Source organism: Danio aesculapii, chromosome 6 (genome assembly GCF_903798145.1).
Source record: "Danio aesculapii chromosome 6, fDanAes4.1, whole genome shotgun sequence".
NCBI lineage: Eukaryota > Metazoa > Chordata > Actinopteri > Cypriniformes > Danionidae > Danio > Danio aesculapii.
In genome coordinates, this window is record NC_079440.1 from 54,558,190 (window position 1) to 54,585,238 (window position 27,049).

General features: G+C 36.9%; 1 protein-coding gene across 1 annotated transcript in view; it reads left to right on the forward strand.

The window, feature by feature from the left end:
• angpt4 (angiopoietin 4) overlaps window positions 1–26,333 on the forward strand; it is a 103,253-nt gene extending 76,920 nt beyond the window's left edge. Inside the window, exons 4-9 of the mRNA XM_056460536.1 lie at window positions 6,301–6,533; window positions 12,240–12,352; window positions 12,478–12,579; window positions 17,277–17,443; window positions 19,781–19,911; window positions 24,574–26,333. Of these exons, the coding sequence (XP_056316511.1) occupies window positions 6,301–6,533; window positions 12,240–12,352; window positions 12,478–12,579; window positions 17,277–17,443; window positions 19,781–19,911; window positions 24,574–24,734 (907 nt within the window). The 3' untranslated portion in view covers window positions 24,735–26,333. The remainder of the gene's footprint in view (window positions 1–6,300; window positions 6,534–12,239; window positions 12,353–12,477; window positions 12,580–17,276; window positions 17,444–19,780; window positions 19,912–24,573) is intronic.
• The last annotated feature ends 716 nt before the right edge of the window (window positions 26,334–27,049 follow it).

Below are 27,049 nucleotides of genomic sequence, written 5' to 3' on the forward strand. Positions count from 1 at the left end.
TGTACAGAAGTGTCTAAATGACAATAATGTAAATGAGTCTGGTGCATAGAGAGGAAAGAGTGTAACCTACAGGGGGTTTGTCAAGCCCACTCACCTGCAACATACTCAGAATTACACAATATATGACCAGGGTATAGTGGCATCAGAATCTAAACTAGTTCTCAAATAAACCCTAACAGAGAAATCTGATTAAACTCCAAACAAGCAATAAGATCTTCCAGCGCAAGTCGTTTTTAAGGGTCACATCGCGTCTGCAACTGCAACTTTAGTCTCTCTTGTTGTTCTCAAGGCGATATTTTCCCATACTCGGCCAGCTCCGAGAGCACAGCAGGGGCAAAAGGCTTTGTAAAGGGAAATAATCAGCCACTTAATTGATTGTTTGTAATGTTTAATAACTGCGGAGTAAGCACAGCGCACAAAGCAGACCCCAGGCAAGTTTCCTTTGCACACTTCCAGAGCGAACAAAGGGTTTTCCCAGAAAGCTTTGTACCGGGCTCTCGCTAGATTAAACAGATAATGCTTGTTGTCATTCAACTTTGACGACCAATTGAACTGTGTTGCGAGCGATGTTTTGGTAGCTGCATGGGGGCATCAGATGTAATTATAAAGGACTGCTGCATTACAGACAGGCCAGAGCTTTTTAATATTTTCACATTGAGTGAGAACCGAGAGTTTTCCTCATTTCCAAGGCGACTTACAACTGTGCAGGAGAAAGTGCTCATAATTGCTGACAAAATTGATGCGGGTTTAGCTGAGGTCAGATTCTTACACTGAAATGAATGATACTTTGAACTAGGGCTGCATGATATTTGAAAAATCTGACATTACGGTATTTTATTTTCCTGCGATAAATATTGTGATATGGGATATTGTTATAAGATAACTTGAGTAGCAATATTGAATGGCTAACAGTATTCAGGTACTGAAACTGAACAATCACAGTGCAAAAAATGCTTTTCTTACTTTGCTTTGTCTCGTTTCTTGTCCAAATATCTCAAAATTCTTAGCTCAATTAAAAATATAGTTTAGTTTTTTTTTTTTTACTTTTCTTTGCTTTTTAAATTTTTACTTAAAACAAACAACACTTTCTGCCAGCAAGGCAAGTAAAATAATCTTGTTTTTGCTTTAAATATAGATATTTAGACTAGAAACAAGATAATTCAATTCAATTCAAATCAATTCACCTTTATTTGTATAGCGTTTTTACAATGTAGATTGTGTCAAAGCAGCTTCACATAGAAGGTCACAGTAAATAGGAACAGTGTAGTTTAGTTTGTAGTGTTTAAGTTCAGTTCAGTTTAGCTCAGTTCAGTGTGGTTTAATAATCACTACTGAGAGTCCAAATATTGAAGGGCAAATCCAACGATGCGCAGCTCTACAGATCCCGAACCATGCAAGCCAGTGGCGCCAGCGGAGAGGGAAAAAAAACTTCACTAATTGGCGAAAGTGAAGAATTAAAAAACCTTGAGAGAAACCACACTCAGCTGGGCACGACCATTTTAATATCTCCGCTGGCCAAACGTCTTATGCAGAGCTGCAGTCTCAGCGGCAGAGGCTGGAAGCTGGCCTCAGCGAAGATTCATCTGTCTCTGGAGCGTCACAGGAATCAGTCTCATGTTCTTCACTCCTCCATGACCACCACAGTAGCTGCTCGGGATACGGCCTGGTCCGGAATATGGAAAACTTGGGATCATCTCGTCGTTGGTCTTGGATCGAATCAGTGACTCTGCATAGTCTGAGGGCCTCGGGAAGAGTATCCCCAGGTGGAAATGGAGAATTAAGAGAATAATTAGTGTAGCTGCTGTTCATAGTGTATATAAACAAGGTGCAGAAACCTGTGTGGAAGCCCGCTAAGTGGTGCACTGAGTGTATTCTTTACTAAACAGGTAGGTCTTTAATCTAGTTTTGAATAGGGAGAGTGTGTCTGAGCCTCGCACATTATCAGGAACTGAAACTGATAAAAAATGTAAGGAATTCTAAGTTTTTTTGCATAAATCAGATAAATTTTGTATAAATACAGTAATTAATTACAATTCTGTAGCTCCTGGTCAACTATAATTCAGACTCAACATTGCATATCTTTCAATGTGACTATTGCGCATGCGCACATTGGGATATCAATGCTGAAACGATATATTGTGCTGCCCGACTTAAATCCAACTTCAAAGTATAATTTAGCCAACATAGACTCATTCTGAAAACGTAGCTCTATTGGACTTATTCTTCAATGCGGAAGTGCGCTCGTTTTTGCCATTGTTTTAGAACTTCCGATTCAGTTACCTATGGGAGAAATGACAAGGAATAATAAATAATAAATTCACATGTGAATTTATAAAGGGGAGAGGCTAGTCAGTGCAGTTTATAACAATAGCAAAATATTTTGCAGTGTTTGCATGTCCTTAATGGCATAATTCATTAAAATAGAAATAAAATAACAAGTTTATTTATAGATTTAAAAAAGATTTATAGATTTAAAAAAGCAACTAAATTGTTTTGCATTTTGGGATTTGTTTCAGTTGAATAAAAGACTATTTTCCATTCATATATTTTATCATTTCATCGTTTCTTATAAAAAAAATAGTGTAAAAATCTTGTTTCGTTTCGTTCTCATGAACGCAATCTCATGTCTCGTCTTATGGAGTAGGCATCTTGTCACACCCCTGTACATGCCAAAAAAATTTTATATCGAGGTAAAGTCCATTTATTTAAAAAAATTGTTTCAAAAAGTGAAACTTGTGTGTTATTAGTCCACTACACACAAAGTGAAATATTTCAAGCCTTTATTTGATTCAATTTGAATGATTATGAATTAAAGATCTCAAATAGTATTTCCAGTATGTGACCAATAAAAAAGGATCTTAAACACATGTTGGCCTTTTGAAAAGTGTGTTAATGTTCTGTATTATGTCCTTAGTACTAAGCACTAATAACAGCATCAAGGTAGTTCAGTTGGCGTTTCTGTGTGGAGTTTGCATGTTCTCCCCGTGTTGACGTAGGTTTCCTCTAGGTGCTCGGGTTTCCCCCACAATCCAAAGACATGCGCTATAGGTGAATTGAGTAAGCTAAATTGTCTGTAGTGTGTGTGTACGAGTGTGTATGGATGTTTCCCAGTGATGGGTTGCAGCTGGAATGGTGTCTGCTGCGTAAAACATATGCTGGATAAGTTGGCGGTTCATTCCGCTGTGATGACCCCAGATTAATAAGGGAACTAAGCCAAAAAGAAGATGAACGAATGAGTTTAGACCAAAGTTAAATTATAACAATTTACAGTATCTTTTTTAAATTGGTTCGAAGTGTCATTTATTTCAGTGTAGAAAATGCTGGGTTGGATTTTTTCAACCCAAATGCTGGGTTGAGACCATTGGGTCATAACACTGGGCTGGTTAAACTTAATTTGGGTTGGAAAACATTCTAATCTAATCTGCACATTCTAAAGTCTGAATGTGCGAATATAAAACCAACTTTACCTCTAAGTTATGTGTAGGTTCACATAACCTGCCGTACAGGTGCAGTTCTCTGTCAGAATGTTGTCGTTTTGCGTGTTGGTGATTAATTACTCGGGCCTTGTATAACGTTAACTCCGTCTTCTTTCCTTGTCTTTGGCTAAGCAAAACCTCGGTTTTTAGCTCTACATAGTGTTGAATCTGGTCATCCTGGAGCATTATTTCTTGCACATGACCACACAGAACAACATTGTTGGCATCCAAAGACTTGTAGATCTTTAACTTCTCTCTTGTAAAATCACTATGAGCTTCAATGAGATTGTATATTTGGGGCTGGATGCTTGGTCATTTCGTCTTGTCCAATATTCATTGGGAGGGTGCTATCGCAAATGGACCTGTCAGACGAACGCCACTCACTTTAACGTTAATTTTGCAGAATCACTTGGTGGCAAGCTGTTATAATATGCTGAAAGCATTATGTAAATAATATATATAATGTGTAATCAATATAACTTATCTCTAAGACAACAACAAACTCTGTACCGCATCAGATGTCATTCCCTCACTGTAAATTCTTGCTCCCGGTTTCTTTCTGCCACCTCCTTGCGCGCGCATCCTCAATGTTTATAAACATGGTAATTGGTCTATTCACCTTATTCTTTGCGTTCGAGCGGGCGCAGCCATTTGAATTTTTTTGGCTCAAGACTTCCGCTCTCATTCACTTCCATTCATTTTTAGACATTAAAAACAGCCCGTTTTGCTGCTTGATGTTGCAAACTGATATTTTCTTATAATATGATTCTGCTTTATCTGTAAAATCATGCAAACACTTGTTTGTAGATCAAGTAGTTTGACTGTTTTCTGCGGTTAAATATTCCTAGTCATTTCTCCCATAGGAAACTGAACCGAAAGTTCTAAAACAATCGCAAAAATACGAGCGTGTTTCGCATTGAAGAATAAGGTCAATATAAAATGCCATCGATATAAGCTTCATATCAGAGTATTACATGTATTTTGTATGCTTGCCAGCTACTGTAGCGGTTTGCTCTGTCACCTGAATTAAGTCTGCTGAACTTTGGACATTGGGAAATGGAGAAAGTATTTCCATCAGCACGTAGCATGTATGGTTGGTGATTTAGTGTCTGGATCAGAGGAGATAGCACTGAATCAGTCACATCTGCTGTCAAAACAATTTACAGCGGCACAACAATGAGTTTCAGAGGAATCCTGCTGACTTCAATCTGTGTGTGATTTAGTGAGCGAGTGTGTGGGTGCTGAAAAATAACACCACCCGAGGGTTTGAGGCCCGAAATAACTGGAAAGCAAATCAAAACTCCACCGAGCCGTGTAACTGAATGCTTGTGTTGTTAAATTACAGTAGATAGTCATTAAACATGCGTGGCTCATGATGCTTGTGTTTATGAAGTGCTCATGATTGATTATAGAAACGGTTTTTGCACAATCGATTGGCAAAGACTGCTGAAATCTTATGCCAGGGTTTGCAATGTGTACACAATGCTTGTTTGCTGCTATGGTAACACTTCAAAACAAGGTTGTATTAGTTAATGTGTTTGCTTGCATGAACAACCAATAAATAAAGCCTTTATTGTAATATATATATATATATATATATATATATATATATATATATATATATATATATATATATATATATATATATATTCATTCATTCATTTTCTTTTCGGCTTAGTCCCTTTATTAATCCAGGGTCACCACAGCAGAATGAACCGCCAACTTATCCAGCACATGTTTTATGCAGCGGATGCCCTTCCATGGGAAACATCCACACACAATCATTCACACACATACACTACGGAGAATTTAGCCTACCCAATTTAGCCTCACCTGTCTTTGGACTGTGGGGGAAACCGGAGTACCTGGAGAACATGCAAACTCCACACAGAAATGCCAACGACCTAGCCGAGGCTTGAACCAGCGACCTTCTTGCTGTGAGGCGGCAGCCAACAGCACTACCTTCTGCGCCCCTGCGTATATATATATATATATATATATATATATGTGTATGTATGTATGTATGTATATATATGTATATATGTATATGTATATATGTATATAAATATATAAATGTATATATATATATATATATATATATATATATATATATATATATATATATATATATATATATATATATATACACCAGCGACCTTCTTGCTGTGAGGGTATATATATATTATCATATTTATATAATATTTTTTTGTATTTTATAGAGTTTCAAATTCAGGAGACATCAGGAGAGACTTGCAATTATTTATCTTTTGACTTCAAGTTTAACGAATGAATTATACAGTTGAAGTCAGAGTTATTAGCCATCCTGAATTATTAGCCCCCCTGTATATGTTTTCCCCAATTTCTGTTTAAAGAAAATAAGTTTTTTCTAAACATAATAGTTTTGATAACTCATTTCTAATAACTGATTGATTTTATCTTTGCCATGATGACAGTAAATAATATTTTACTAGATATTTTTCAATATGCTAGTATTCTGCTTGAAGTACAATTTAAAGGCTTAACTAGACAGATTAGGGTAATTAGGCAGGTCATTGTATAATGATGGTTTGACAATCAAAAAATATATAGCTTATTGGGGCTAATAATATTGTCCTTAAAATGTTTTTTTTTTTTGTAAATTAAAACTCCTTTTATTCTAGTCGAAATCAAACAAAAAAAGATGTTCTCCAGAAGAAAAAATGTTATATGAAATACTATGAAAAATTTCTTGCTCTGTTAAACATCTTTTGGGAAATATTTGAAAAAGAAGAAAAATTCACAGGAGGGCTAATAATTCTGACTTCAACTCTGTGTTCTCCGCCAGTCATCTGGAAAGTAAGGTGTTGGTCCTGGAGTCGCAGCAGAGGACAGAATTGGAAGACATGAGGGAGGAGAAGGAGCGACTACAGGACCTGGTGAAGAGACAGACGGCTGCTATTACGGCTCTGGAGAGACAGCTGAGAGCGGCCAGCAGCAATAACTCAGCCCTGCAGAAACAACATCAGCAGCTCATGAAGTCCGTACACACACTTATTGGCATGGTGTCTTCTGGGACAGGTAAGAACACACACTTCTGGATATTAGTCTGCAATGGAGCGTCTAGTCTATCATCTGAAGTTTGCGTATATGATAGCTCAGTTCTTACCCTGCCAGGATGGTGTCAAAAGTACTAAGCTAAAGCAAATTCAAAGAAGTCCATGCACATGTGGTGATCTGCAAATTGGGATTAAATAATCCATAAATATAACACCAAATCAGAAAAAGGTGGGACAGTTTGGCAAACACAAATAAAAAACAAAGAAGTGATTTCTAAATCAACTTTGACTTGTGCTTCATTGCAGATGGTATGAACGCAAAATATTTCATGTTTTGTCTGGTCAACTTCATTTAATGTGTAAATATACATCCTTTCCTGTCATTCAGACCTGCAACACATTCCAAAAAAATGGACAGGAGCAATTTAGGGCTAGTAAACAGGTAAATTGATAAGATAATGATGTGATTTGAAACAGGTGATGTCAAAAGGTGATACAATCCATAGTTGCATCCACAAATGCCAGTGAGAACTGTACTATGCCAAAAGTAAGCCCTATGTTAACAGTCAATGTTAACGATTGACTTCTCTGGGCTCAGAGGCCTCTGGGATGGACCATCACCAGGGCCCTGCACAAGGGGGTGGCCCGGTGGCTAGAGCCACTGCCCCTTTGCCCTCATTGGCTGAGGTGCCCATGTTGCTCAATTAACCCAACCCCACACCACAGCCCTAATAACCCCCCCTTCACTTTGCGTTCGCAACCTCCACCTTTTCCCTGCTATTCACTTTGCGATCGCAAACCCCTCCCCCCAACTGCACTTCACTTTGGGATCGCAACCCCCCCCCCCTCCCCAACTCTGCTCTTCACTTTGCGATTGCAATCACCCCCACATCCAAACCCCACCCCCCGCTCTTCATTTGCTATCTCGTTGAGCACCTGCCCCTGTAAGGGTCTATGTGTACTGTGTACTGTGGTCAGTCGAATCAGTATTTCAGGTGTTTTTTGGGAGAAATGGATGCTGTGTGCTCCGGACGAAGGAAGAAAAAGACCATCCAGACTGTTACCAGCAACAACCTTAAGAGTTGTTTGCTGGAAGAATGGGACAAAATTACACCTGAAACCCTTTATCACTTGCTGTCTTCAGTCCCTAAACGTCTTTTAAGTGTTGTGAAAAGGAATGGCAACATCACAAACGGGTAAATGCATTACTTCTCCAACTTTTTTTGAAATGTGTTGCAAGAACCAAAATTGGAATAAGTGTTTATTAAAAAAAACTGTAAATACAAATATTGAGCTGTTGTATTGTCTGCAATGAAATACAAGTCAAAGTAAATTTAGAAAACACTACCTTGTTTTTTTTTATTTGCGTTTTCCATACTGTCCCAACTTTTTCTGATTTGGGGTTGTGTAGCTAACATCATTTATAAATGCGTGATGGGAATTTCTTAAAGAATAATTAGTGTAAATATTTTAAATCAGGTGGCAGATTCGATTCTTAACGTTCTTAACATAAAAAAATATTTTGATTATTATTAAATTACATTTTTCAGTTTTCTCCAAGTCAAAACTATAATTTGAGGGAAATTCATAAATTTAGATCTAAAAAAAATTTACTTTTTTTTTTTAATTGGTCAAAAGCAAAATAAGGTCCTGTTTACTCTGTCAGGTCTTGATGCTCAATTCCGATTCGTTGCCTATATCTGATTTTTTTGCCTGTTTGTTTACACGTCCTTTTAATTGTCACCGATATCCAATTCATGAGTTTACACTTGCTGTACAATTTACGTTGTCGTGAATGCGTAAAGGTGGGTTCTAGCATCTGCACCACACTAGCCACTATGGAAGAAATTGTCTTGCTTTCAGCTCTGCGAAATATGCGAAGTTCGCTCAACTTTAAAATGATTTTGAGGCAGAAGAGGATGAAGAGGGCCGACCATAGCATATATGGTGTCTTCCACCTTTCTGAGGAATGGGTACGAGAGAGATCTCAGGTCTGGTGGGGGCAAATTGTGTCAACTGACCACTTTCCTCCTCTATGTTTCCTCAGTTGTTGTTGTTTACCGCGTTGGTATCTCCACACACACGCTCTTTCTTCTACATCATTAAACTGTGGAGAAGTACCACATTGGCGCAAGTTTAATCATGTACAAAACAGAATGCCCCAATGAATCTGATCTAGATACACGTTAGTCGCATTGTCACATATCAGATTTATACCTGATTTATTTCCACATATGAAGGAGGCCTGAAGCTAATCTCTGAATATCGGAATGCATGCGTTTTTTTCATGTTTACATGGTCATAGAACAGATCCGATCTGTGTCACGAATGAGCAAAAATAATCGGAATTGAGTCACATTTAACTGGCAGTGTAAACGGGGCCTAATACTTTAATCTAAGGATTAAAAAAAGGCAAATATTGCATTCTATAATGAAAATCTACAATATTTTCCCTTTGTGTGAATGTTTTTATTTTCTTAACCTACTGCCATATATACATATTTAAGATTAAAATTTAATGCCTTTTTAAAAAGTTTTAATCAAAGCTAAATTATAGTTTGATAAAAAACACTTTTCAGCAGTAACTGATTACAGTAATTATTTAAGTTGGTTCAAAGTCATTTTAGTGCAGTGTAAGATGCATTTATTTTAGCATTTGGGTAAATATTTATGCTTTTACTTATTAATGTATAATTCGTGTTTTAAATGTATGAGTTATAGCTTGTTAATATGAATTATGCTTAGCTGATCTGATCTGACTTCATATCTGAGTACGACGTAGGGTTACTTGTCTGACAATGACTTCTTGCTTATACGACAGCTTTTAAATCTGTTGGCAGATTTGATTCTTAACATGACCTAAAAGTTGTGGTTATATGTATTTATAATAGTCTAGTCCAGTGCACTTTTTACTTGGATTTATGTTGTAAGTTGATCAAAAGTTATTCAAATTAATTCATGGTCTACAAAGGTAGTATTTTACCTTTGAGTGAATCTCATTTCTTTTCCATGAGCAGAAAAAATATTTGGATTAATATTAAATGACATATTTTCAGCTTCAGCCAAGTCAAAACTAGAATTTTAGGGAAATTCTGAAATTAACCTGCAACAAATTAAAGTATTTTATTAGGTTGGTCCAAAGATAAATTATACTTTGATCTAAGGCAGGGGTCACCAATCTCGGTCCTGGAGGGCCCGTGTCCCTGCAGGGTTTAGCTCCAACTTGCCTCAACACACCTGCCTGGATGTTTCAACTATACCTAGTAAGACCTTGATTAGCTTGTTTAGGTGTGTTTGATTAGGGTTGGAGCTCAAATCTGCAGGACACCGGCCCTCCAGGAACAAGTTTGGTGACCCCTGATCTAAGGATTCAAAAAAGGTAAATATTGCATTCTATAATAAAAATCAACAATATTTTTAGTTTGTGTGAATGTGTTTTTTCTTATATACCACAAATACATGTTTATTCTATATACATATTATAAGATTTAAATTTAATTTCATTTTTAAAAGTTTGAACCAAAGTTAAATAATACTTTTACATATTTTTAGCTGTAACTGATTAGAGTAATTTTATAAGTCGGTCCAACTTAATTTTTTTCAGTGTAAGATGCGTTTGTTTAGTTCCTTTGGATAAATATTTTTGCTTTTTATTCATAATTCAGGTTTTTTAATTTATAAATTGTAGCTTGTCAATGTGAATTGTGCTTAGCTGATCTAATCTAACCTCATGTCTGAGTACGACATAAGGTTATTTGTCTGAGAATGACAGACATGTCTGATTCTTGCTTATACGACAGCTTTTAAATCTGGTGGCAGATTCGATTCTTAACATGACCTGAAAGTTGTGGTTAATTAACAGTGACACTAATGATAAATGGAGCCGCCGTGATTCATGGAGAGAGGGGGATAAGCTCTCGCTAGTGATGTCTTTGGCAGCGAGCTCTCGTGTCTTGGATGAAGTTCACATGCGTCACAACATACACTGATAAGCTAAATCAAGACTGCAGCATTTTATACGGACAGAAGACATGACAGATTATAAATGAAGAACCGAATGTACCCAATGTTAAAAATAAACACTCTCTCATATGCACCATGAACAAATGCAGTGTCTAAATGACTCATTTCAGAAGTAGATCACTGCGGGCTTTATATTTGAAAAGTTGAGGTCACATAATTAATATAAATCTGCTTCTTTTAACAGTTGAAGCCCCTTTGTTTTTGCTGTCAAACTGTGTGGTGAATCCACAAAACAAATTTAGCACGTGAGGTTTCTGCTAAAAAATATGCATCGTTTATCATTGCGTCATACATATGTTATTGATTAGTCTTAAGCATGATTTAGATTTCTTTTTTTATTTGGTTAAAAGTCCCATGAAATTAAAATAAAATGTTTTAGATGTCAGTCTCAGTATTGTTAGTTTTGGATATCTGTAAGCTAGTATGCACTAAAACAGTGATAAAATGTGCACTTAGAAGATATAAAACTGATATAAACATGTAAAGCTTGTAGTTTGTCACTTCAGCCTAAATGGATCAACGTTTTTTTCCCCAATGGCAATTCGTAACCTTTTGATTTAGTGGATGAGCTAAATCAAAAAGCAAATGAGAAGGGGGCGGGGCATGTGAAATACTAGAGAGCATTTGATTGGTCACCCAGCCCATCTGGCACCAACAACCATGCCACATCCAAAGTCACTTAAATCACCTTTCCTACCCATTCTGATGCTCAGTTTGAGCTGCAGCTGATTGTCTTGAACATGGCTACATGCCTAAATACATTGAGTTGCTGCCATTTGATTGGCTGATTAGAAATTTGCTTTAACGAGCAGTTGGAGAGGTGTACCTAATAAAGTGGCCGGTGAATGTATTTTGGTTGAGATTACGTGTGTGTATAGGTGTATATGCGAGTATTTTATAGGTGTATATGCACGAGTTTTATGTATGTGTTCATAAGTAAAGTTTGATTTAAATCCTACACGGCGCCTCATAAATAAGCATGAATTTGGATTTTAATAAAACATTAGTAAATGTTGAACGATGATCAATAAATGATGTTGGCTCAGTGGTTAGCACTGTCATCTCACAGCAAGAAGGTTGCTGGTTCGATTCCCGGCTGGGCCAGTTTCAATTTCTGTGTGGAGTTTGCATGTTCTCCCCGTGTTGGCGTGGGTTTCCTCCAGGTGCTCCGGTTTCCCCCACAATCCAAAGACATGTGCTATAGGTGAACTGAATTAACTAAATAATTGAATGAACTTGGCTGTAGTGTATGAGTGTGTGTGTGTGTGTGTGTGTGTGTGTGTGTGTGTGTGTGTGTGTGTGTGTGTGTGTGTGTGTATGTGTGTGTGTGTGTGTGAGAGAATGAGAGCGTGTGGGTGTTTCCCAGTACTGGGTTGCAGGTGAAAAGGCATCAGATGCGTAAAACATATGCTGGAAAAGTTGGCAGTTCATTCCGCTGTGGCGACCTTTGATTAATAAAGGGACTAAGCTAAAAGAAAATGAATGAAAAATGATCAAAGTATTGTGCATTCTTAGTTCTCATTATTAAATATTTTAACACTGTTTATTTTAAGTGAAATCAAATAAGGCTGTTTTCAAATAAGAGTATTCTAGTACTAGTATGAATATTTACTTTTCCAGCTATGCCACAATGGCCTTTTGTTGGCTCTTCCTCACCTTCCTTCCAAACTCTGAATCTCAGAGCGTCTGTATTTCTCCCTGACAGGCATTACGCCAAATGAGCAGCGCTTCCGAGACTGTGCTGAGGCCTATAAATCCGGTCACAACACCAGCGGCATCTACCACATTTACATCGGAGACATGACGGAGCCAACCAAGGTGTGGGATGCGTTCTTTCACAAGTATGGGGAATCAGTGCGATATATCCTGGCTGTGACATACAGAATGAGGAGCAGCTCAAATGTAAGAGAGTGAGACTGAGACGTATCGTATGCTTCTGACAGGTCTTCTGTGATATGGTGACAAGTGGAGGTGGCTGGACTGTATTCCAGCACAGAGCCAATGGAAGTGTGAACTTTCAGAAAGGCTGGAAAGACTACAAGCTGGTGAGTGGAAATAGACATTAAACGTGTATTATTTACAGATGGCTGCAAAAAAACCTCATTGCAAGCATCTAGAATACTAAAGCAACATCCCATAATACCTTGGCAACCTTTTAGAATAGCCTAGAAACTACTTACAAGACCATAGCAACCATTTAGAAAATGTAACCATTCACAACCCCTTAATAAACATTCAGAATGCACTAGCGACCACCCAGAATTCCTTAGCAACCACTTACAACTCCTTACTGACAATTCAGAATACCTTAGCAACTCCTTAGTAACTTCTTATTAACCATTCACAACATCCCAGCAACCCCTTGGAAACCATTCAGAACGACCTAGCAACCACCCAGAATGCATTAGCAACTCCCTAGTAACTACTTAGTAACCATTCAGAACACCCCAGCAACCACCCACAACTCCTTAGTAACATCCAGAAAACTCGAACCAGCGACCTTCTTGCTGTGAGACGACAGTGCTAACCAATGAGCGACCATCATTTATTAATCATCGTTCAACATTTACTAATGTTTTAGTAACCGTTCAGAATAGCCTAGCAACCACCCTGGATGCCTTAGCAACCACTCACAAGTCCTTAGTAACCATTCAGAACAGTCCAGCAACCACCCACAACCATTTAGTAACCACCTAGAAAACCTTAGCAGTAACCTTAATAACAAAACCTCTTAGCAACCACTCAGCACCTTAATAACCATTCAGAACACTCCAGCAACATCTTAGTAACCAACACCTTAGCATTATTCCTGAATAATGTACTTTAGCAACTACCCACAACCCCTTAGAAACAACTTAGAACAGTCTAGCAACCACCGAAAACCTCTTAGCGACCACTCAACAACCCCTTAGTAACCATCCAGATCACCCTAGCAACACCTTTGTAACCAACACCTTAGCATTATTCCTGAATAATGTACTTTAGCAACTACCCACAACCCCTTAGAAACAACTTAGAACAGTCTAGCATCCACCGTACACCTCTTAGCGACCACTCAACAACCCCTTAGTAACCATCCAGATCACACTAGCAACACCTTTGTAACCAACACCTTAGCAATATTCCTGAATACCTTAACAACTACCTGCAACCGCTTAGTAAGCATCCAGAACACTCCACCAACACCTTAGTAACCAATGTTTTAGCATTATTCCTAAATACTGTACCTTAACAACTACCCACAACCCCTTAATAACAACCCAGAACAATTTAGCAACCTCCCAAATCCCCTTAGCAATCACTCAACAACCCCTTAGTAACCATCCAGAACACCCTAGCAACACCTTAGTAACCAACATTTTAGCATTATTCCTAAATACCTTAACAACTATCTGCAACCGCTTAGTAACCATCTAGAACACCCCAGCAACACCAACACCTAAGCATTATTCCCGAATACTGTACCTTATCCAGAATAGCCTAGCAACCATCTACAACACCTTGGATGCAAATGAAATGCCTTAGCAACCATCACTAATCCTTCGCAATATCCAGTAGGCCCTAGCAACCCCCTAGAACAGCCTAGCAACCATCCACACTCCCATAGAACTCTCTATGATGCCATTCTCCAGACAAATTTCGCTCTTTACATCTGTAGATGGTAATAAAAATATATTGATTATGTTCAGAGAATATGTTGACTATATTTTCTTTCAGCCTGGAGTTTATGTCATCAGATTTTGCACAACTCTGATGACATAGACTCCAAACCCAGCCAAAGCACAATGAAGCAGTGAGGCTAAAATTGTACATGACAGATTGGCGTCATTGGCAGTTGCTGGTACAATCTGTATTAAATAGCGCCACTTTTTGCTGATTTTTCAGTGCTGAAATATGCAGAATTGGAGCAGCAAGCAGTAAAAATCAATAGTGCAATTTTCAGCCTTTTGTTCATCTTGCCAAAAGTCATTGTGAGCCTCCTTTCTCTAAAATGCTGAAAAGGATGAGCCCCTTTTCTGGGAAACAAATAATAAAAAACTAACATGTGCCTATTTATTTTAAAGAAATCCAAACAGCTGTCTTGCAATCTACTATTGTGTTTCAATCATAGCTGAGCAAGCTAAATTCCCACTTAATATGGAAAAAAAATACCCAAACACTTGCTTCTATTTTTCATTTTGTATTAAACAGCGAAGGGCGTCACGGTGCGCAGTGGGTAACACGATCGCCTCACAGCAAGAAGGTCGCTGGTTCGAGCCTCAGCTGGGTCAGTTGGCATTTCAGTGTGGAGTTTGCATGTTCTCCCCGTGTTGGCATGGGTTTCCTCTGAGTGCTCCGGTTTCCCCGACAAGTGCAAAGACTGTATAGGGGTATTGAGTTGGCTGTGGTCTACAGAATGTGTGTGAATGAGTGTATGGGTGTTACACATACACTCCAGGCAATTTAGCTTACCCAATTTACCTAAAGCGCATGTCTTTGGACTTGTGGGGAAACCGGAGCACCCGGAGGAAACCCACGCGAACACGAGGAGAACATGCAAACTCCACACAGAAAATGTCAACTGACCCAGCCTAGACTTGAACCAGCGACCTTCTTGCTGTGAGGTGACAGCACTACCCACTGTGCCGCCCCAGGATAACAACAATCTCAGGGCCTACTCACACTATGCTATCCGAACCGTTCCCAGACCCGTTTCCCAGATCGTTTGAGAAGTGTGAGTGCTCTGAATCGGGCTCAGGCACGGTTCACTTGGCCTGCCCTGGCCCGGTTGGAAGAGGTGGCCAGAGCCCGGTTTACTTGAGCTTTGGTGCGGTACGCTTGTGTGTGAGTGCAACACGCGCCAGAGCCCGAAACTGAAAGCGAGACGTGACTTTGAAGGGACTGTTTCAAATGCATTTATCAATCATTCTTTCTGTTCAATGAACGCAAACTGTCATAGATTATTAAAGATGCAAACCCCTCACTGCACGAAAGCTCCGCACCTTCAGCAAACCTCCTAATTCCTACAGCATGAGGACTTTATGATTGTTTATGAGCGTCAAAAGTGGCTGATCTGTTCGGTGAAATATTTGACTGGGTGTCACTGCATATCAAATGACTTAAACGACGATATAACTAATGAAATCTCCACTATGCTAAGTGAAAGCGCTTACTGAACAGCGCATCATCGATGACGTAAGCGTGCCCAGGCCTGAATGTAATGTGAGTGCGGGCCGTCGGGGAAGACGGGTGGGGGGACAAGCGTGCTTTGACTGGGTTCAAGGCAACTACATAGTGTGAGTATGCCTTCAGTCAATGCTAAAAACTGTAGAGAGCCCTATTACTTGCCTATTATTGTAATATTAAAGATTCTCCAATAACACTGTATTTGCTTAGTACCAATCTGAAATGTTCACTATAAACATGTACTCTTACACCCTTAAAGTGATAGTTCACTTAAAACTGAGCATTCTGTCATTATTTACTCACACTTTACTTGTTCCAAACCTGTTTGAGTTTTTTTTTTTCTGTTGAACACAAAAGACTGAAAGCTAAAAACCTGTAACCATTGACTTTCATAGTAATTGTTTTTCTATCTATGGAAGTCAATGGTTACAGGTTTTTAGCTTCTGTTCAAATAAAGAATAAAAAATAAAGAAACTCATAAAGATTTGAAACCCCTTGAGAATGAGTAAATAGTGAGTACATTTTCATTTGGGTGAACTGTCCCTTTAACATCTACAAAATGTCTGGTCAAAACATAAGATAAAGACACAACATGTCAAAAAGAGTTGACAAGTACACTTTAAAAATGCCCTAAAATTTACAGTACTACTGGCAGTTTTTGTTGCCAGTAATACTGTGAAATTTACTAGTGTAAATTAACAATTACAATTGTGCTGTAGTTTTACACCACTGTTGTAATTATTAATTTAGAGCGCTTGTAAATTTTACAGTATTACTGGTAATTTTTACAGTATTAATGTCAAAGTTTAGAAGCACCATGTAAATTAACAATTACAATTGCTGTTGTTTTGTAGCACAATTGTAATTGTTAATTTACAATGTGGCGACGCAGTGGCGCAGTAGGCAGTGCTGTCGCCTCACAGCAAGAAGGTCGCTGGTTTGAGCCTCAGCTGGGTCAGTTGTCGATTCTGTGTGGAGTTTGCATGTTCTCCCTGCATTTGCTCCGGTTTCCCCACAAGTCCAAAGACATGTGATACAGGTAAATTGAGTAAGCTAAATTGTCCAAAGTGGATGTGTGTGAATGAGTGTGAATGGATGTTTTTCCAGGGATGGGTTGCGGCTGGAAGGGCATCCGCTGCGTATAAACGTGCTGGATAAGTTGCCGGTTCATTCCGCTGTGGTGACTCCAGATTGATAAAGGGACTAAGCCGAAAAAAAAAATCATGAATGAATTTATAATGCACATGTACGTTTTATCGTATTACTAGTAACTAAAATGGCCAGTAATGCTGTACATTTTACTGCAATTTATTTTCCTTTTAATTATTTTTAGGTGTTTTTACCTTGATAGGACAGTTTAGATTTGCAGACAGGAAAGTCTGGGGAGCAGAGATAGGGAAAGGATTGGCAAAGAATCTCGAGCCAGGAATCAAACTCGGGTCGCCGCAAGCACCTCGGTGCTAGTCTATTGGCACCAACTATAGCAATTTTTTTTACAGTGTATCTTGGTTCACAACTCCTTTGTTTTTAAACTTCCTAGTTTTTTTAAAAGTGTTGTTATATGTTTTTCTCACAGGGATTTGGTGATCCTAGCGGAGAGCACTGGTTAGGTAATGAGGCCATTCACCTGATCACCAGTCAAGCCAAGTACTCCCTCCGAGTGGAACTGAAGGACTGGGAGGAGAACGGGGCATATGCACTGTATGACAAATTCCAGCTGACCAGTGAAAAACAACAGTACAGGTATTAAATAGATAATATGCAACTGAAGACAAAAATGTTACTCTTCCTGCAAAAATGTACTTAAAAAAAAAAAAAAAAAAAAAAAAAAAAAAAAAATATATATATATATATATATATATATATATATATATATATATATATATATATATATATATATATATATATATATATATATATATACACATACCAAATACTGTTTATTCAACACTTTTCTAAACAATAGTTTTAATAACTCATTTCTAATATCTCTTTATCTTTGTCATGATGACAGTACATAATATTTTACTGGATATTGATCAAGATACTAGTATTCAGCTTTAAGTGACATTTAAAGGCTTAACTAAGATATCCAATTTAACTGCTTTGGAAGAACTTTTTTCTCTGATAAACCATTACATAAAACAATTTCTAGAACATATGATGCTTTGGTGCTAAGACAACCTTTGACTGACCCAGATAAGTCTAAAAATATGTAGATAGGAACATGATTTTGGGATAACACTGGAAAATGACCTGTGGGGTTAATATGTAGAGATGAGTTTACCTCAACTTTGAACTCCAGGTTTAAACCATCCAGACTACACAACTTTGAAACCAGTATTTCTCCCCTCTGCTTCAGATGTGGTATAGAAGAAGGTACATTGTTGCATTCTACATGCATGGCTGTGCCCTAAAGTGAAAGTGTGCAACATCAAATCACAGATTCATTGAATTGATTTTGCATTGGATCCAGAGATGTGTTTATTGGCAATTATACAAATTCTAAGCTCCAGCATAATCATGCTATACTGAAATGTTATTGACAATCGCTAAAAAATGTATTGCTTTAAAATGGAAAACAGACATTGATGTATCAATTGGACCATGGATCTCAGAAGTTGGCAACTGTATACCATTGGAGACGATCACATACTCTTTGAGAGGAAAGGGTGAATTATTTAATAAGATTTGGAATCCATTTTTTAATTATATTAAAACAGTACCACAGGATTTGATTCGACAAAATAGTTTTTCAGAATCAGAATCAGAATCAGTTTTTATTGCCAAATGAGCTTCACACACACGTGGAATTTGTTTTGGCTACAGAAGCTTCCAGTGTACATAAAGTGACAAGTGACCAACACAAAATAAATAAATATGAAAAAATAAATAAATAAAAAAGACGATAAACATTAAACAGAGATGCAGTTAGTATCTCTGTCTTTCCCCGTTTGTTTATACTGTATCTCCTCCCTTTTTATTTATTTATTTTTATATACTGTGTGTATGATTTACTTTAGTTTTTTGCTGCTTTGTTTCGATGTTCTGTATTGTTAACCTTTTAAAAAAAGCAAAATAAAAATATATAATTTAAAAAGGCTTAACTAGGTTAATTAGGCAAGTCATTGTATAACGATGGTTTGTTCTGTAGACAGTGTGAATAAATATTGCTTAAGGGGGCTGATAATATTGACCTTGAAATGGTTTAAAAAATAAAAACTGCTTTTGTTCTAGCTGAAATAAAAGAAATAAGACTTTCTCCAGAAGATAAAATATTATAGGAAATACTGTGAAAATTTCCTTGCTCTGTTAAACATCATTTGGGAAATATTTAAAAAAGAAAAACAAATCCACAGGATGGCTAATAACTTTGACTTCAACCATGTGTGTATATATATATATATATATATATATATATATATACAGTTGAAGTCAGATTTATTAGCCCCCCTTTGAATTTTTTTTTCTTTTTTAAATATTTCCCAAATGATGTTTAACAGAGCAAGGAAATTTTCACAGTATGTCTAAAAATACTTTTTCTTCTAGAGAAAGTCTTATTTTATTTTGGCTAGAATAAAAGCAGTTTTTAATAAAAAAAATATTTTAAGGTCAAATTATATATTTTTTCGATAGTCTACAGAACAAACCATCGTTATACAATAACTTGCCTAATCACCCTAACCTGCCTAGTTAACCTAATTAACCTAGTTAAGCCTTTAAATGTCACTTTAAGCTGTATAGAAGGGTCTTGAAAAATATTTAGTCAAATATTATTTACTGTCATCATGACAAAGATAAAATAAATCAGTTATTAGAAATTAGTTATTAAAACTATTATGTTTAGAAATGTGTTGAAAAAAATCTCTCCGTTAAACAGAAATTGGGGAAACAAATAAACAGGGGGCTAATAAATCAGAGGGGCTAATAATTCTGACTTCAACTATGTGTGTGTGTGTGTGTGTGTGTGTGTGTGTGCGTGCGTGCGTGCGTGCATGCGTGCGTGCGTGCGTGTGTGAGATAATGACCAAGACTGAGTATATGATAATTTCTAACTTGCATTATTTTGTCTTCCTCCAGACTCTTGCTAGGGAGCCATAGTGGAACAGCAGGACAGAAAAGCAGCTTAGCATTAAACGGCACAGGCTTCAGCACTCGTGACGCTGACAACGACAAGTGCGAGTGCAAGTGTGCTCTCATGATGACTGGAGGTGAGCGAATGCAGATTATCTAATGCAAAAACACTGATTCAAAGAGGAAATCTAATGCTTTGTAGTCTTTTCCTTTTTATTTAGTGAGTAATGTGTTTGTTTCTGCATGTATACTATTTGCGAAGTTCATAAACAAAGAGCATTGATCCATTTCCAAATAATATATTATAAATCACAATTTGAATGATTATCATAATGTCGCCCAATGGTAAATGCAAAGTGTGTTGTTGAATATTGTAAAATATGAAAATAGTCTCCAGTTAGGTAACTAGGTAATATCTCTGCATAATATCATTGTGTTGTTGCAATCATGATAAGGCAACAAAGTTCCTTGATTATTAGGCCAGAATGAGAGTATAGTTCCTAGCCATATAGGCCTAGAAAATAGCAACTTTTAATTTTCTGTCAGTCTTAGTACACAATATAACAACAGAAGAACGCTTTAAATAGGACAATTATCTAAAATTGAGTGAGATGCTAATGGTCTAATCTGATTCAATGATTTATGCTAAGCAAAGCTAAAATGCTCCTGCCAGACCCAGGGATCAGCTGAATAGATTAAAAACTCAACTCTTTAACTCAAGGGAAGGTGCAAAATAAGCCTATATAGAAACAAATGGATTGTTTCTTTAATTAAGTCAATTTTTTAATTAAATTGGATCAAAAACTGCTGTTTAATGGTATTTTTTGCAACTTTCATTTTCAATAATCGCACTGACTTAAAACATCACCATACTTGGACCTTTAATGGATCATTTAAAACACTTAAATATCCACTGGCACTCACCAATTGCAGGCCATCATCAACATTCATATCTCTTTAGGAACATTTATTCACTTGTGGCTTGGATGCGAAACAGTCATGCAGAATGCCTCTGATCCTCTGGTAATCAAAGAAAACACAACCCCATCACAGAATTATGTATAAACGCAACCCAAACAATTTACTCCATAATGAAGAATGATGTTTTAAATTGGAAAATTATCTAAAATGTTTTGAGCGAAATGCTAATGGTCTAATCTGATTCAGTGATCTATGCTAAGCTAAGCTAAAAATGCTCCCGCCAGACCCAGAGTTAAGCTGAATGTTTCAAAAATGGTAAAACTAAACTCTTTTACTCTATGGGAGATTAAAAAAATAGCCTATTTAGGAAAAAGTAGAGTTTTCCTTTTAAGGTTTTGCAATTATATTGAACTTTGAAATTATATTAAATCAAAAACTGCTGTTTATTGGTATTTTTTGCTACTTTCATTTTTATTTGTCACACTAACTAAAAATATTAATCAGTCTTTGAGCTCTGATGGATCATTTAAGAATATAGTTCTTGCCATATTACAGAAGAATCAAGCTTTAAATAGGAAAGATATGTACAATTTTTGAGCAAGAGGCTAATGGTCTAATCTGATTCAATGATTTATGCTAAGCTAAGCTAAAATGCTCCCATCAGACCCAAAGATCGGCTTAATGCATTAAAAAATGGCAAAACTCAACTCCTTAACTCAAGGAAAGGCGCAAAAAAAGCCAAAAGTGGAGTGTTCCTTTAATTATATATATATTTTTAATTATATTCAATCAAAAACTGCTGTTTAATGGTATTTTTTGCAATTTTCATTTTTATTAATCGCACTGACTAATAACATCACCAGATTTTGACCTTTAATGGATCATTTAAAACACTTAAATATCCACTGGCACTTACCAATCGCAGGCCATCATCTACATTCATATCTTTTTAGGAACATTTATTCACTTGTGGCTTGGATGCAAACCCGAAACGGTCATGCAGAATGCCTCTGATCCTCTGGTAATCGAAGAAAACACAACCCCATCGCAGAATTATGTAAAACACGTCTGCAATCCAAACAATTTACTCCTGGCCTGCAGATCCCACACCTCTGGCCTCCAAGATAAACAGCGTTTAATAGCATGCATTGCAATTGATTTGGAAAGTTGTTGGAGTTAATTACCGTTGAAGTGGCTGGAGACCTTGGAGTGCCCTTTATGTTTGCATTTCAAATAGTAATCAGAAAGATCGAAAGATGGATCCATCTGAGCGGCCCATCCAAACCAAACACGCATTGAGGGAGGTGATGCTGATTTAATCAGGGTTAGATAGACGGTGTCCTCTCTGAAGAGTCCAAGTCTGGCTTTTATTGAAGAATCGCAGTTTGCTTTGACAGGTCTTGCTGAGACATCGACCGCACAGTGGGAATAACAGAGCCTTTGAAACGCTGACAGACTGCAGAGAGAAAAATAAAAAAAAGACACAATATTAGAGCAGAGCGAAGGGTCAAGGGCTCGGGTTGTTTTGAGGAGATGTAATTTTTAAGCCTGTCATCGTTTGCTCAACCTCATGTCCTTCCAGAAACCTGTATGACTTGCTTTCTTTTGTGGAATGTATAATGAAATGCTTTGTATAATCTCTGGGTTGGGGTAATTTTTCATCCTGTGAAAGCGTACTGTACCCGGTCACGTTCCAAAAAGCTGCATGAAAGTAGTCTGTACAAATCATACGCTCTATGATGTTTTTTTAATTTATGAAAGGAAGTTAAGCTTTTAAAAATGAAAACTTATATAAGCATAATGTTAACAATTAAGCATAAAGTTTTTTTATTATTATTAATGTTTTTGTTAATCTACTACTTGAATTTGTAGTAAAGTATTTTTATTTCCAGATAATATTTCAGTCCATCAGCTTTAGGGAGCATTCCTAATTTCTACATATTCTCTCATGTAATATTTCAGATTTAATGATTTTTTTTAGCTTTATTAGGATTATTCATTCATTCATTCATTCATTTTCATTTCGGTTTAGTCCCTTTATTAAAAAGGGGCCGCCACAGCAGAATGAACCGCCAACTTATCCAGCATATGTTTTACACAGCGAATACCCTTCGAGCTGCAACCCATCACTGGGAAACACCCATACACTCTCATTCACACACATAAAAACGAACAATTTAACTTACATCTATGCCGTATGTCTTGGACTGTGGGGGAAACCGAAGCACCCGGAGGAAACCCACATGTACACTGGAAGAACATGCAAACTCCACACAGAAATGCCAACTGACCCAACCGAGGCTCGAACCAGTGACCATCTTGCTGTCAGGCGGCAGCGCTACCCACTGCGCCACCACGCTGCCTTATTTGGATTAACAAAATTTTAAAAATCATTAACGTTAACAATAATATAAGTCAATTTATGTGATCTTGGACCACAAGACCAGTCACAATGTCTATTTCAAGAGTTCACACTTAGCTGATGATTGATTATACAGCTTGTTTGGCATACTGTCCTGGGAGAGAGCCCTGAGCTCATAAGATCCTCGAGCCCAGGGCTCCCTCCCGTTTGCAAGATGAGAGGGGAGTTTGAGCTCAGGTAGATCTCGAGAAGTAGCTAATGAACAGATCTTAAGAGATAACTACTTATAAGGAGCATGTCTATGGTACCGATTTTGGATTAGTCAATTAACTTAAGTTGCATGTTTTTGGATGGTGGGAGGAAACTGGGGAACCCAGGGGAAACCCACATCAACTCTGCACAGAAACGTTGGCTATTATACATGCCATAAGAGTTGAACAAATAAGCTTTCCATTAAAGTATACTTTGCAATGATTTGATAATATCTGGCTGAGATTCACTACCTGACAAAAGTCTAGTCGCCTATCCAAGTATTAGGAACAACAAATAATATCTTGACTTCTAGTTGATCATTAGCTATCAGAAGTGGCTTATATGAAAGGCAAAGACTGCTAGATTACGCTCATTTTACCAAAAATAAGCTTTCAGGGACTTCCAGGCTGAAGTATGAGAAGGAGCGCTATCCTGCTGAAGAATTTGCCCTCTCCTGTGGTTTGTAATGTAATGGGCAGCACAAATGTCTTGATACCTCAGGCTGTTGATGAGGCACCCCCATACTGAATGTAATCTCAAACCATGATTTTTCCTTGATTCTTGGGTCCATGCGGGTTCCAATAGGTCTTCTGTAGTATTTGTGATGATTGGGATGCAGCTCAACATGATTCAATACAAAAATCTACCTTCTGCCACTTTTCCAAATGATCAACTAGAAGTCAAGATATTATTTGTTGCTCTTTGTCAGGTAGTGTGCAACTATTCTGAGAAATATATATATATATATATATATATATATATATATATATATATATATATATATATATATATATATATATATATATATATATATATATATATATATATATATATATATATGCCTGTTTGTTTATAAATAATGTTTTGAATATTTACAACAGGAAATTGACAAACTGTTTTTATGGAACTTGGTCTTTACTTAATATTGTCATAATTTTTAGCAAAAAAAATTAAATGTTTACCCAGTGTATTTTTGATTACCAAATTAAGCTCTTAGCAATGCATATGATTAATCAAAACAATTTTAAAATTGTTTATATATATTTAAAGTAGAACATTTTTAAAATATCTTTATGCAAATTGATCTTTACTTTATATACTATTGATTTGGGGCTTAAAATTTTTTAATGCCGACCCATATTATGTGCCAAAAAGCCAAATGTATGCCCAGCTTTAGATTGATTTTATGGTCCCGTGTCACATACAGTATATGAACACTCATTTCTAGCCAATTTTGTCTCAATCTCTTCTCATTTGTCCTCAGGGTGGTGGTTTGAAGCTTGTGGTATGTCCAACCTGAACGGCATCTACTATACCATCGGTCACAACATCCGCAAACTCAATGGCATTAAATGGCATCACTTCCGAGGACCCAGTTATTCACTCCAGTCCACTTCCATGATGATACGACCCGCTGATTTCTGAAGCCAATGAACCAGCATTGCCACAAGACTGTCATAATGTAGGACAGAAAGCAGACAAAATTAAGTGGAAACAGATTTAAAAAATGCCATTTAATGGATGAACAGTGATGATTTACTGCAAATCCAAGAGCTGGAGTGGACTCTTTGCCACCATTCATCTATGCCACCATTTTCATTTTACACATAACTGTACAAAGACGCTTCACCTTCACAGCTGCTCTAGCGTAAATTCATTCGTCTCTTATAACCTGAAACATTCTCAGTGACGGAGATTTCTGCTGAACAAGGATCCTCACTGTGGCATGAAATTATTCCAAAGGAAAACCTTTCGAACTTGAGGAGGCTGAAGATTTTGGAGCAGTTTTACAGAAACCAGAGGATTATTGAGGATTATTTTTTCTGTTTTGTAAAAGATAATGGCTGTTAAAGGGATAGTTCACCCAAAAATGAAAATGTACTCACTATTTACTCTCCCTCAAATGATTCCAGAACTTAGATTCACAAAAAAAATACACAAAAGAAGATATTTTGAAGAATGATTAAAAACCTGTAACCATTGACTTATATTGTAGGAAAAACAAAAACTATGAAAGTCAATGGATACAGGTTTTCAGCATTCTTCAAAATATCTTCTTTTGTGTTCAACAGAAGTAAGATCCCAGCAGGCACAAAATATCATAAATGTTAGTATGAGGTTAGATTTAGGTTGTGACACCAGATGAACAAAATGCAATGTCTAACCACCAGCGTCTAAGAACAACATTATCTTGACGTCCAATAATGATGTCAAATGACGTTGATATTTGGTTGATTTTAGGCTGTGTTGGAAAGTGACCAAAATCCAACGTCAAGCCAACATCTTAAACCAGCGTCATATTGACGTCAAACTCTGACATTTATTTGTCAGGTATGGGAACCAAAATCCAGCATCTGATAGACGTCGTAGTGGTATAGTAAACACAACGTCAAGCTGTAACATCATTAGACGTTGATATTTGGTTGATTTTTGGTTAACCATTGTTCATTGACATCAGCCTGACATCAGCCTGACATCAGCCTGAATTTTCATTTCCAAATAAAATGCAACTCATAAAGGTTTGAAAGTAAATGATGACATAATTAAAACACTCCCTTTAAATACTAAGTGAAGCAGCTGACTAGAGGTTAAAATTTTCTTGAATTTTAGCTTAATTCTTAAACTCCTCAGAGCCGCATTTTAAAATAACAACTTACAGTTTAAAATGACTTTTCTTTTATGTGAATATATTTTAAAATGTAATTTATTCCTATGATGCAAATCTGTAGTTTTAGCATCATTACAGTATTTAGTGTAACGTAATCCCTTAAGGCAGGGGTGTTTCTGGAGGGCCACAGCTCTGCACAGTTTAATTCCAACCCTGCTCCAACACACTTACCTGTAGGTTTCAAACAAGCCTGAGGGACACAATTAGTTGGATCAGGTGTGTTTAATTAGAGTTGGAACTAAACTGTGCAGAGCTGTGGCCCTCCAGGAACTGTGTTTGACACCTGTGCCATAAGTAGGGCCAGACGGAATCTGCAGACGATTTTTGCTATATCTGCAGAGAATTTTTGGTATAATATATGGAATTATTTTGGGAGTATCATAACTAAAACCATAATATGTGAAATAAAAAATTGTATCTTTTAAACTTTTATTTATTGCTTAAAATTCAAATCCAATTAAATTCACTTCATTTGGTAAACGAAGCAAGTCTCTCATATAATATCTCTACTAAAAGACAGAAAATATTACTGTACAAACTGCATTGTACATAAATAAGATGAACATTTTCATATTAGTCAATAATATTACTGTAATAATTTAAAAACTGAATAAATATAGATTTACAAACATTTACTCAAGTAAATAAACAGAATTAATGATGGGTTAAAAATCTGCAGAATTCTGCGAAAATCTGCGGAATTCTGCGTGCACAGATTCCGTGTGGGCCTAGCCATAAGGAATCATTCTGATATCCTTATATTTTTAACGTCATGTTTTTTTTCTACATCTGTATATATAAACCTCTCTGACTGCGATTTTTGGAACGATAGTGTAGCTAATAGCGTAAAGCCATTTGCATAATTGCGTGTGCATTTTTAACAACTGGACATTTTTATATATTGTGCATCTTTCTTTTTTAAATCCTCCTTTCTCCCAAACATACTCTATAGAAGTATGTAAAAACGGATACATCCAGATTTAAGGAATAGTTCACCTAAAAATGAAAAATTGCTGTTAATTTACTCACCCCAAGGCCGTTAAAGATGAACACTTTCAGAAATAAAGGTACA